At 33.8% G+C, this 14,156-nt stretch overlaps 1 protein-coding gene across 2 annotated transcripts in view; it reads left to right on the forward strand.

Moving 5' to 3' along the window:
• Nucleotides 1-4,901: 4,901 nt before the first annotated feature.
• LOC129217353 (juvenile hormone acid O-methyltransferase-like) overlaps nt 4,902-14,156 on the forward strand; it is a 28,027-nt gene continuing 18,772 nt past the window's right edge. The window contains exons 1-3 of one of the 2 annotated variants that reach the window (XM_054851638.1): nt 4,902-4,999; nt 5,834-6,136; nt 7,436-7,646. In XM_054851638.1, the coding sequence (XP_054707613.1) occupies nt 5,847-6,136; nt 7,436-7,646 (501 nt within the window). In that variant the 5' untranslated portion in view covers nt 4,902-4,999; nt 5,834-5,846. The remainder of the gene's footprint in view (nt 5,000-5,833; nt 6,137-7,435; nt 7,647-14,156) is intronic. The other variant, XM_054851639.1, reaches the window with a different exon arrangement.

The raw sequence follows: 14,156 nt of genomic DNA on the forward strand, positions 1-14,156 counted from the left end.
AGTTCTAATGCAGTTTTCCAATTTTTTACGTCGCTTTGGGCAAAAAAAAAAAAAAAAAAGTCTGTGTGTGCGTTTTTATATTTTAATAAAGCTTAAAAGCACTGGACTTAGTTGGTCGGTTAAATTGATAAGTTTTTTTTCGGTAGAGCGTTCGGCTATAAACTATCTGAACTTCTGGCAAGCTTGGGCTGTCCGACATAATATCCTTATATCATATTTCTGTACCCTGTTTTTGGTTTCTACGCCAAATTTCCCTCAATTCTTGATCGATTTCTTTGATTTACGGCTAATTTTATAGCTTATGGTGCAGGCTACTGACGAAAAATAGATCGAAGGTCTAAAAATGGTTTCTTTTAGCCGAAAAACCTGTTTTAAAGAACCAGAATAAGGTTTTCGGTCAAACTTATAACTTTAATTTGCGCGATGACCGACCGAGCTGAGTAGCTTGATCGGCAGAGCGTTCTCTTCGTAACCAGGAGAATCCGTGTTCGGGCCCACGTCCGGACAATCTGCAACAAAAAATTAGAGAATTATCGCGCATTACATGAACTCTGAATTAAATGAATAACAACTATAAGGGAATAGAATAAATGAGAAGGAAATGCTCCTTGCTGATATGAAAACATTCAGTGATTTTGTGCTAAATTACTTCGAAATTGCACGTGTTTTTTTTTTTTTTTGAAGCTTTGGCTCTGGAAAGAAAATTAAAGCATAATGTAAGCGAAAATATAAGTAACAGGTTTAAGATTTCAGACTACAATAGAATTGTTTTTTGTTCAGAAAAAAAACAATAAATCGTGTATTGAAATATATATTCTTCTAATGAGTTTTTGACTCTTTGCACAAATAAATAAAATACTACCTCAATTTGAAGGGTAAAATATATATTTTTTCTTCTTTTTGCTAAAAAACAAATAGCTTATCACATTTTTACTACATTTGAAAAGCTACGCTTAAAAAAGAGCATAGTTCAATTTATTTTGTATTTTAACCGTGCTGTTAAAGGATGAACACGTGCTGCCATCTAAGTTATAACGGTTTAAGCAGCCTGCGATAACAAATTGTAAAAATTTTCAAAAATAAAAACATTTTTCTTCAATATCTTATCTTATGTATTAATCCCCTCTCATTTTAAAACTTATCAGGCTGGCCAATGACGAAAAAAAGACTTACGGTCGAAAATTCAAGTTTCCGAAATCGCCTCTTGCTGTTTCAAAACCTTGATGCTGCCTGTAGTTCTTATGCATTTTTTAAAGCAAAGTTCTAATGCAGTTTTCCATTTTTTACGTCGCTTTCGGCAAAAAAAAAAAAAAAAAAGCCTTTGTGTGTGTTCATATTTTAATAAAGCTTAACAGCACTGGACTTAGTTGTTCGGTTTAATTGATAAGTTTTTTTCGGTAGAGCGTTCGGCTATAAACTATCTGAACTTCGGGCAAGCTTGGGCTGTCCGACATAATATCAAATTTATATTAGTATTACGCATTACATGTGCTCATAACATACACACCTAATAAAATAAATGCAGTGGGAATGCTACTTGGTGTTTCGACTCCTTTATGCAGGCTACAGTTATCATTCGGATAAGTTGATTGTTAATCGAACTGTGTTCTTTGACTACATCCAGACCACTCAACATAATGTAAGCATAAAAAAGTATTAGATATACCTAAAGAAATCCTTTTTGTGCAGAAAAGCATTTTTATTGTATGCTAAAATGTAGATGTTTCTAATAGCAGTGTTCGACCTTTTGTACAAATGAAAAAATACTACGCCCGATTAAAACTACGAGTTTCACTCAGTAAACCTTTAATTTTTTATTCGCGCGAATACGATATAAAGCATTAAAAGTATTATCAACTTCATTAGCAAGAAATCATTTTCTACTCCTCTGCTTTCTGCTGAAAAAAAAAATACATTTTGTCTACGTTCGAAAAATTACACTTAAGAACGGACTCAGTTCAACTGGTTTTGGTTTTGAATTTTAAGTGTTCGATTAAAAGAGAAACATGTGAGGGCATTTAAGCCGTAACGGTTAAAGCAACCTTCTATGTGAAATAGTTCAGTATTTAAAGATAAAAACACTTATTTTCAATCAAATTTATTACTTCTCTAGAATGTTTGTTTCAATCGCTACGTGAGATCTTCGTCATTCTTTAATCAAATTCCATGCTTTGCGAATAATTTTAAATCGTATCATGCTGGTTAATGACAAAACATAGAAGCATGATCTTATTATTATTATTATTATTATTTTTTTTTTGGCAAAAAGCTTTTTTGCTGTTTTTTTACTACGCATTCCTTCAATGAATAGCTTTCGAAAAGGAAGGCGCAATTGCTAGGTTTGTTGGGGTGTCGGGCTGTTAGTCAGAATGGCGCCAATTCGAATACGTGCCAATAAATATCTCTTTAATTCAGTAAAAAGGGGAGCTATGATCAAACTATCACAACGTTGTATTTAACGAGGTTTTGTTACTGATGTCTTTAAATAACATGCCTTCTCTTCTGCGCTTACTTTTTTTTCGGTTCTTCTTCATAATGTTCTTCCTTTGAAATTCTTAAAGAGCGAAATGCCTTATGAAACGATTTGAAGCACAGTGCGGAGTTCCGCACGGGTCAACTAGTCAAATTTATATTAGTATTACGCATTACATGTACTCATAACATGCACACGTAATAAAACAAATGCAGTGGGAATGTTACTTGGTGTTTCGATTCCTTTATGCAGGCTACAGTTATCATTCGGATAAGTTCACTGTTAATCGAAGGGTGTTCTTGCTTTTTTTAAGCTTTGACTCCGTCCAGACCACTAAACATAATGTAAGCATAAAAAAGTATTAAATTTACCTCAAGGGAATCCTTTTTGTGCAGAAAAACATTTTCTTTGTACGCTGAAATGTAGATTTTTCTAATAGCAGTGTTCGACCTTTTATACAAATGAAAAAAATTCTACGCCAAATTAAAACTCCGAGTTTCACCCAAAAATATATTTTGTCTACGTTCGAAAAATTACACTTAAGAAACGGACTCAGTTCAACTGGTTTTGGTTTTGAATTTTAAGTGTTCGATTAAAAGAGAAACATGTGCGTACATTTAAGCAGTAACGGTTAAAGCAACCTTTTATGTGAAATAGTTTAATATTCAAAGATAAAAACACTTATTTTCGATCTAATTTATTGCTTCTCCAGAATGTTTATTTCTATCGTTACGTGAGATATTCGTCATTCTTTAATCAAATTCCATGCTTTACGAATAATTTTAAATCGTATCATGCTGGTTGACAAAATATAGAAGCATGATCTTATTATTATTATTTTTTTTTTTTTTGGCAAAAAGCTTTTTTCCTGTTTTTACTACGCATTCCTTCAGTAAATAGCTTTCGAAAAGGAAGGCGCAATTGCTAGGTTTGTTGGGGTGTCGGGCTGTTAATCAGAATGGCGCCAATTCGAATCCGTGCCAATAAATATCTCCTTAATGTTTCTTTTTTTTCCTGTCAGATGCTCACATGGGCAGGACTGTATTTGCCACATTTCTGTTTTTTCACATGCACAATTATTGCTTTTTCACGAGTCATTACTTAGCCACTTTTGATGATATTTATGTTTGCATTGAAAATATGTACGACCAAAAGGTGAGCGATGATCAAATTATCACAACGTTTTATTTAACGAGGTTTTGTTACTGATGTCTTTAAATAACATGCCTTCTCTTCTGCGCTTACTTGTTTTCAGTTCTTCATAATGTTCTTTCTTTGAAATTTTTAAAGATCGAAATGCCTTATGAAACGATTCGAAGCTCAGTGCGGAGTTCCGCACGGGTCGACTAGTATATATAAATTGTAGAGCGCCGGTCTTTTCTGGATGCCCGAAAAGAATTTCATTCCCAGTCCGACCCTGTTTACCAGACATAAGAATTGAAACAGAATTTGGTTTTACTTATGTAAGAACAAAACAGTACGAAAATACTGGTAGCAAAGATAACTTATTAGTTATAAAAATTCGTAATAAAGACATATATGATAATTATGCTTATGTTACTCAGTAAAAATGCGCATTTCATGTAGTGAAGGAATGTTTTAAGTAGGTGCAGTGGTTTCGGAGATTACCCGGAACATATAAACATACAAGATGGGTTCTCTGCTCGGTAAAATGTTCTTAAAATTGGAATAGAAAAAGAACAAAATCGAATTTTCGAAATATCGCTTCGAGGTGTAAAACCCCCATGCTACAAACTAATTTTGTGCCAAATTTCATAAAAATCGGCCGAGCGGTCGAGGCGCAATGCTCGTCACAGAGATCCAGACAGAGAGAGATCCCGACATTCAAACAGAGAGACTTTCAGCTTTATTATTAGTAAAGATAAAGATAAAGAAAACCGTTTAAAAAAACCACCGGAGAGGAAGTTGGCAGTTTTTTTTCTGTAAAATCACTTATTTTCGGGAGCCATAATTTTCACGAAAATGAAAAGATTTGTGATTATGCAAGCTGAAAACTACACGCATTTTACGTGAACAGAACCGAAAGTTGAAATAAAGACAAGCAATAGCCAAGCTAAAATTTTTACAATTACGATGAGCTCGTGAAAATCGCGAAAATTAAAGCCTTCCGAAAATAAGTGCTTTTTTACAACGTTAAATTTCCAAAAGTGGCTCATACTTTTAAGTTTGGGAACCTGGCATTACTTCATAGTTACATAACGATGATTGCTTGTGGATGGAAAGAAAATTATGCGAAATTGAGAGAAACAGCATTATCTTCCCTTCTTTACCTTCCTTATCTTAGATCTAGGATAAAAATTTTATCTTTTTGATAAACTGAAGCGTTAAGGTACACCGGTATTTTTTCTGTATGAAATAGGACGGGAAAGTTATTTTTTCCCCCCTGAGCATTCTGTTGGCAGTGGAAGCAAAACTGGTTTCTTCATCACTTTCACTAGGTTGTGGAATACATTTTTCCAGCATTTTTCTTTTTTTGAATTTGAATTGTACTCTTTGCTTGCACAAGTAAGTAGCATTTAGTCGATGTTTTTTCATGAAAAATAAATTATTTGAACCATATCGATTTAAAACAAATTAATGGTAGAAAATGCTTTACTGGACAAATAAGAATTTAGGGGAACATTCATCTCTTACATAATCTATCGCGTTTGATTCAATCGAATTCTGAAATCAAACTTGTTCCCTTCTAAACTGTTCCCATTTGATATGTGTTGCTTTCCGCAGTTGTTCTTTAAGTCAAATAAAACAAACATCTTGGCGTTAGTACTAAAAATATAGAACAATTGCTATCTATCGAAAAAAGAGAGAGAGGATGTCTTTTTATCCATAGATTCTTTTTTTTTTTTTTGCATTGAAAAAGGTATTCCTTGTACGCCGAAACACGTCACGTGTCTGGAGTAATCTGCAATTTGTGCAGATTACTCCAGACGTTACGCTCTTTTTGACGTTGTTATTTCTTACTTTACTTTTCAGCACAAAGGTAAATACTTATCTAAAATTTTTGGTTGCGGTGGATAAGCTTCAATCTGAATTCTGCTGGGTCAAAACTTGCTGCAAGCGCAAGTGCAGTAAAAACTTTAGCATTAGGCAGTTTTGTTGCAATGTGCATAGAATCAGGATCAGAGACCGATAAAATGATCTTGCAATTTTAGCCATTTTATCGCCTCTAAAAAGCGGGAGCCCTAGACCACGGCCTAGTTAGCCTATTCAATAATATCAAGCCCTGTCTTCAAGATAATCTCATTTATGACAAAGAAAACTGTTAATAAATTAACCTTTGGAAGAATTCATACTACGTGCAGTGTAAATGCATACTTTTTAATATTTAAGTCTTTTCAGTTTTTTGCAGAAAATGCTTTCCGACGCATCATTATACAGCAAGCATCGCAGCATGCAAATCTGTGACACCGAGACCTTCATAGATTCCCTCCTTCCTAAGATGCGCTGGGGCAGGTGTGAGCAGGAGATAGTCATGGATGTTGGATGCGGACCAGGGAATTCTATCAACCACTTGTTTCTTCCGAAACTTCCAAAAGCAAATAAGGTGGTGGCAATCGACGTCCTTCCAGACATGATTGAGTTTGCTAAGAAAAATAACGCTCACCCCAAAATTGAGTATTTTCAAGCGAATGTGGAAGACAGGTACGTCAGAGTAATTGCATATCAGCATAAAATGGAAATTCTGTACATCTTTTTTTTTACCTATTTTTATTTATTTATTTTTAAGTTTCAATCATATAGCTATCCTTATTTTTTATGTTACTCTTTCAAGTTCCTTCTGATCTACTTAAATTAACGGCAAGTTGACGAAGGCTACATCCCTATTTACTAATTATTTGGAAAATTATCGGGTAAATTTAACCCTATCGATTACCCCACTTGTGGCGTCAGCAGCGAAAATGAAAACAGAGTCTGAACGTCTTTTAAGATTATTTTTATAAGAGAGAGAATAAGTCAACATTAAAAAACAAATTAACTCACCCCATGTTTTCGACCATGCTCTTTCAGAAAAAAACATTTTTGGAAAATGGGAAAAAAGCAATCGAACAACTTTTAGTCTAAGTTTTAAAACATTTTTCTAAAATTTTAGAACTTAATTCATTAATACATGCTGCTTTCAAAGGGGAAAGATCGCGTTTAATGCTGGCTTTTACACAAAGATGACTGAAATTTTGAGATCGAGAAAATTTAAAGAGGTCTAAATTTAAATTTTGACTCATAAATTTGCTCTTTACTACACATTTATGGGAAATTTTAATCTTTTTTTTTTTTTTTGGCTTGTTTGCTGAACATGCGTCACTGGACACAATTTTCACTTTTGAGGTAGACCGTGCAACGCCGGACAATACAGCTAGTATTTATATAAATATGAGAGAATACTATTTCGAAAATTCGACACATGACTACACCAATCAACTTTTGTTTCCGAAATTGATGCGAATATTAATTGCATTTCAATTGAATAAATAATTAAATAAAATAAGAACATTGCAATATTAATTTATTTTTTAACTAAGCAAATAATCAGAATTGATTTTTTTTCAATTATTCGAAATGGTTAATTATCAACTTAAAGAAAAAAAAATATAATAGAATGCAGTTTAAAAGCAACAATCTTAGTTTAAAATAAAAATTTATACAACTATTCTCAATATCATGCAGCATATATTTTTTTAAAAAAATACCATGGAGAAAGGAAATTAATTTCGGTTCCCCTCCCCCTGTAACAAAATATGTAGAGCCCCTCCCCAGAGGCCAGCATTGTACTCTTAGTGCTATGTTTTTTTTTTTTTTTCTTTCAATTTTTTGGGCCGTTGGGCCCTCTGCACTGCCGGGTCTGTGGTACGCAGAACCGGGCCTGTGTGTATGAAATTTAGTGTGATATTTTAAATATTTTTCTTGGAAAATCTTTCCCAAGCAGTTTTTAATGTTTTCCTTTAGATCAACACTTCTCCAATGGGAAAATGGCATCACAAAAATCATCTCTATATATTGTTTCAACTGGCTGAAGGACCACAAAAAGGCTTTTGAAAATATTTTCTACGTCTTGAAACCTGGAGGTGAAGCAGCATTACTTTTTGTTCTCGCTACTCCATTTTGGGACAGCTATAAAGAGCACGTTGAAAATCCTAAATGGAACAAATATTTAGAGGTAAGTTCATATACACGGGCCCACACAGAGTAGAGGGGGGGGGGGATTTTACGCAAGTTTTGCCATCAAAATTTTTGAGGGAGATATTTTTTGTTTCGGGAGCTTTTTTTTTTTTTTTTTTAACAAGAAATTTTTGGAAGAAAAAACATATTTTAACTTAGTCAACAAGAAATAAATGCATAATTAATATTTTTCGACACATACTTGTATCAAAATTTAGTAACCGTACCTCTGTTTTAATGAAGACAACCTCAAAAACCAGATGTAGTCAGTGACCGTTCCAAACAAGTTTCAAACGATTTGAAGGTTTTTAATTGCTTTTCTCTTCTTTATTTATTGTTTGTAAGAATTATGACCAATATGCTCTAGCTTTTCATGGATTCATTTGCACTGAGAAAATCGTTAAGCACTAGTTTGCACAAATCATATTTTTTAGCCTTCCACTCTGTAGTTAATATATATCTTTCATAAATTGACTTAAATAGGCGTAGAATTTTTCATTTTACTCCATCCCGTTTTTCTGCCATTTTTAAATTGACTGTTCTTGAAATTAATCAGTAGAGGATGTTAATGAAACTTTCAATGATGTTGGATTCCACTGAAGGAAGTAGAACATTCTGCTCACACAGTATTTTAATTATTTGTTTTTGAAATCGCTTTTACCATCTTTTTGAATTTCGATGTGTATTCCTGAATCCATATTTACGATTTTCAGAAAATACCTGTTGCGCGTGGCAAATCTTTTGTGGCTATGCGATCTCAATTTTGAAAAACTTCCAGTAGAGCACCCCCGTTACCATAAACCTTATTGAATCAGTTTTGGAATGTAATGAAAATAATGATTAATGATGACGTTGGAAGAGTTGTTGAAATTTTGGATGAAAATTCTAGTTTCATTGGTATTAATTTCAAAGAATTCCAATTAATTAAATTTTACATTTCTTGCATTTGTAAATTCTATACCTCACAGCCAGAGGAACGTAATTCACACTATGAAAATTTTACAACAAAGAGAAAAAAAACTTTTTTCTGACCCAGGCAAAGGATGGGAAGCGCGTTCTTTTAACCCTGCTAAAAAACTGAAATATAATTTGTTGACCTCAGTGGATGGAGGAAATCTGTTTCTGACAGGGCGGGATGGAGGAAACTGATTGAGACGGTCTTGGCCTGCCCTAGGCTGTAGTGCCGAAGAAGAAGAAGAAGAAGAAAAAACTGGAAACATTTAAAAAAAAAAAAAGAATTACGTTCACATGGCTCAATGTGGGATAATCTTCTACATACCACATACTAATAAACTGAAAATCAATTTTTGGACTTATGGCCTTCCGGCTCTGAGGCACAGAATTTACGTTTTAAGCAATAGAATTTTCAATTTTTCTATGAAATAATAATATGCATTATTTTTCATGTACAATAGCGCAATACATGAGAATTTTAATACAATTTTTCTAGTAGTAGTTTATAATTATGAATAAGAAAACACTTTATTTCATGCACAACAAAATATTTCCTGACGATTCAAAACATGTTTCCTGACAATGCAAAAAATACACACGTAATTGTTTAAGTTTTCACATCTGTCGGCTCCTCCAAAATACCTTTTTTTTTTCTTTGCGCCATCAAAATTGGAGGGGGAGGGGAGGAGCACCCCTGAGTCCATATTTCTGAATTGTAAACGAACATTTCTTCGAAAACTGACGATTTGATTCGATAATGAATCAATCACTTTGGTCATCGACAATAAGTTAATCATTTTACTTGATGAAGAGCTATCAATTCTTGAGTAACACGAACACGATAAGCATGAAATTTAAAAGTGCTTCAGAGCTCCGTGTTAGCCCATATGTTAAGCGAGCCCACATGAACTTTCAGAGCCCCCGTCATATAATAAACCCATCTGTGGGGCACAAGGCCGTAGGAAGAGGGGGGGAGGGGTCAGGGGGTCAAAACCCCCTCCCCCTGAAATTTTCAAAAAATTTCACATGCTAAAAAAAAAAAAAAACACCAAAGATCGTCTAAACTTTCGTTTTCAAGGCTTCAATTCCGAAAAATTCTCCGAGAGAGCGCCCCCCAAAATTAGCGAAGAGTGGCTCCCAATCCCCTGTCCCTATTAACATTACCGAAGATCTTCTAAAACTTGTGTTTTAAAAGCTAACTTCAAGAATTTTTCAGGGGGGTTTCTCTCCCCCCCCCCTCCCTCTTCCTTCTTGCCTACATCATTAAAGATTGTCTTGAATTCAGTTTTCAAGGCTTGAATTTCGAAAAGTTTCCGGTGAGAGCTCGAAAACTCTCCCTCTTACATCATTCAAAGTCGACCAAAATTACGTTTTTGGAACTTCAGCTGAGAAAGATTGCCGGTACGCTTTACGTTACCAAAGATGGTCTGTAATCGTGTTTTGAAGGAGATTTCGATTTCAAAAAACTCCCGGGGATTAGCCCCGCATCTCTCTTCTCCCAAACATTTCTAAAAATCGTCTAAAACTGCCGTTTTGCAACTATTATTTCGAAAATTTTCGGGGGAGTGCCCTCGAACCATTCTTTTCATAGAATAACAGGTGATAATCGACAATTGTATTTTAAAAGATTCAATTTCATAAAAGGAGGGGAAAGGCCTCCTCCCTTTATATTATCAAAAATTGTCTAAAATGCATTTTTAAAACTAAATTAAGAAATTTTCTGGGGTTGAGCCTTTTAATCTCTCCTTTTCATCACCAAAAATCTTCGAAAACTGCATTTTTAGCGTTACAATTAAAAAAAATTTCGTTGGTGAGCTCCCGAATCGCCCTTCTATTAACATAAATAGAGGATATATAACAATTGCGGTTTTACAATTGCAATTTCGAAAAATGGGTGGTGGAGCACCCTCAAACCTCTTTTTTCTCAACATTACCGAAGATAGTCAAAAATGCATTTTTAAAACAAAAAATCCCCAAACTTTCCGGGGAAGAAGCGTATTTAATGCGGAAAAAAAACGACACCTTTGATTTGATACACCTCCTTACTTTTTTGGCCTCGGAATAGCCATTTGCGATAAAAACACCGCTGATCCAAAAGAAGGTTTTAACCCCTTTGACAAGATCAAAGAGAGACAAAATCGTGTTTTTGGGCCCTTAATTTTGGAAAACGTTCGGGTCAGAGTCCCCGATCCCTTCCATCCTCCTTAATATCCCTAAAGGTAACTTAAAATTGCATTTTCAGAATTTTGATTTCAAAAATTTATGGGAGGACAGCTACCGATAACCCACCCCTTATGCTGTCGTACCAAATATAATCAAAAATCATATTTCTTGGACTTCGATTGCAAACAATTTTCTCTAGGGTACCTCTTTCCCTTGTCTAACGTTGTCGAAGAGAACTTTAGAATTTGTTTTACGAAGGGAGAGCTCCTAAATTTCCATCTCCTTCTCGTAAACTCACTCGAAGAAAATTTGTAATAGCGTTTTTAAAGTCTTATTGTCAAAAATTTGAGAACCTCCCCAAACCTTCTCGTCTCCCCCAGCGTCATCAAGCATAAGCCTATTATAAATATAAAAAAAATTCCGAGTTTGAAGCTACCAACCTCATACTACCCACTCCCCTAACATGTCAGCATGCATCCCAAAATTAGGTTTTTAAAACTTCAATAACAAAATTTTCCAGGGACAGTCCCAAACGCGTTTTCAAGGCTTCAAAAATTTATAAGAGCTCATGAAAAGTTATTGGTGGTACATATTATATTTCATGATAAACTAGAGGGCAAATTCTTCATGTGATTGGTATCTTTGGCCATTGCGACATTTACAACACCACACATCGTTTTCTGAACCAACAAAACTTGTACATTACTGAATGTTGATTAAATGATATTATGGTAACAAATTGAATTACCTGAGAAAACATTTGCTAACATTTTGATAAAGTAACTTTAACTCTTGGTAATTCAGTAAAATTACTGTTCAAAAGAAAAAAATAAAAACAACCCATAGTGTCGCCTGCCGCCCCCTCCCGTCTTCTTCTTATTTTCCCCCCTTCCCTATTGCCATATGTCTACCAATGCGCAATATGCTTCAAAAATAATAGCAACTGTGACGTTTTGTCGAATATGTGTGCTCCCCCCTCCCCGAAACAAAATCCTGGCTACGGTCTTGGTGAGGCAAAGCATCTATGAATCCCCGAAATTCCGCCAGTAGAACAACCAGAAATTACCCTCTGGGGTGATGTTTTTTTAAAGTCATAATCACCCTTACACAGTGGTTGGAAAAACTATTTTTTTTGTAGCGAACTACAGCTACAACTACTTTAGTACAAATGTAGTTAACTACCACTACAACTACTTTTTTCAAAATGTAGCAACTACAAACTACTTTTGAAATGTAGTCACTACTTCGCTACATTTTTTAAAAAAATAAATAAATAAAAAGCATACACATACACAGTTTGAAGATTGAATGAAAATGGTTTAGATTAATATATTGGTTCATTTGAACATGAAAATATTACTAAAAATTATTATTCTTTCCTTCCTTTACAGAGCCGATTCTTCAATTCAAACATTTTTTTACGATTTTTGCGATTATTCCCTGCAAGAAAGGATTTAAAAGTGGAAGGAATTCAATCTTAAAATTTTTAATCCTTTAATGACAGTAAATATTTGATTCAAGAAGTGCAACTCGGCTATTTGAAAATTTAGATAGATGCAGTCAAAATTTGATAAAAATTTTACATAGACATACATTCATAAAATTGATTTAGATGATCAAAAGCATCTTTTAAACGAAAGGAAATTTTTTTCTCATTATAGGAGTTATTTTTATATTAACTTATATTTTGTAGAATTAATTAATTGACTTTGAGCTTTAAGCTAGGTGTGGACACCATCTCTTTTCTTACGCCCCTGATAAAATGAAATAAAAGCATTTTTTAGTTTTACCGAATAACCTCAAAAACTTTACAACATTTAATAATTGACTTTTATTACTTTAATATACAACACTCAATCAGTAAAAAAGAAAAAAAAAAGAAATAGGAAAAATATCCCAAACGGTACTACTATTTTTTTTAATTAAATATTAATAATTTTCCGAAATATGAAACAAAACTAAAAATGCTTACTTTACTTCAATGTGCAATTTTTAAATACCCATTAAAATTATAACTATGCTTCCTTGACGATGGGGCATAATTATGCTTTGCATAGAAAAGACATTAGTTTCAATACAAAATAGGTTGTTGGGGAACTAAGATGTAGTATTTTGGTAACGGAAGGACATCAAATTGTCTTTTTCCTTAGTAATGGAAAAATTTCATGGTTGAAAAAAAAAAAAGAAATTTTAAATTACCTACCAAAAGTTTAACTAGACATTCAAAAGATAAAAGTTAACCTAAATATTATATGCTGATAACGAATTTATTGAAATTCTAGTGTGTTACAAAAAAAGAGATTTTTTTTGCTCTGTAAAAATATAAAGAGAAAACTTGATTTTGCCCTTTATTATCTGGAAGTCATAAAACTGTTTGGGAAAAACATATTAAGATCCAAGAAGTTCATTTATTTCTGAAGAGAATGGTATATGGCAAGTGACAGAATCTTAAGTTTTAAAATTCATGTGTCATGTCGCCTTTTTCCTGGAATTCACCCATTGTTATAAATCGGCGTAAATATTTCGTTTCACGAATTTTCTGGTCCCCATTAAGGAGCATCGAATGGATTTGGGCTACAACGCGATTCGACTAATGCGAAATGACTGTCTTGCGAGTTTTTCTCGAGCAACGAATTTTGCAGCTGACCCCACATAGTACTAATCGAAACATCGGATTGTTAGTGTACAAATCGTCACTTCGCATCTTTTTCATTCTTAATATGAAGTTGATGAGACACAATTTCATAAAAGCGGGCTGTTTATCTTCAGTTTGAAAATGGAAGGAAATACAAAGTTTCTGACAAATGAAAAAATGTACAGATTTTTGATGTGCTAAAAGGTGCCTCGAATAAAATTACTGTATCTACTGTGCAGTACTATTGTATTGCTGCATTTTATTATTGCTACATACTATACGTGCCATGCGTACTGTTTCATTTTATGTCATTTTCTTCTATTGCTTTTGTGCATCCAAACAGTATTTTTATTCAATAACACAGCTTTTTTTAATGCTGTAAAATTTCAGCTCTTTATGTTTCAATTCGCTAATGTGAAGTTAAGAAATGGGCTAAAACAGTTTGAAGGGTGTTTTCAAGGGTCTAAAATAATTGCTATGTTCATTAAAAAAATCGTTTAGATGCCCTTTTCCACAACGCGAAATATTAATCTACGCGAGGAGTTTTGGTATGCATCTGTAAATTGAGATTCCACTGCATGTGCGGCATTGACACCGAAAGCTTTTTGCTTAACGGGCAAAGTTTACATGAAATACAAATTTTTCCTATAACACTATAATATTTATTTTTTAGCCGGCCAGGGCAGTTCAATATCATTCTCTTCTATAACATTTGCAGTAGCGTCCATATTAGGTGGATATTGGCACAATAATCTC

This window comes from Uloborus diversus, chromosome 2, assembly GCF_026930045.1.
Source record: "Uloborus diversus isolate 005 chromosome 2, Udiv.v.3.1, whole genome shotgun sequence".
Lineage (NCBI taxonomy): Eukaryota > Metazoa > Arthropoda > Arachnida > Araneae > Uloboridae > Uloborus > Uloborus diversus.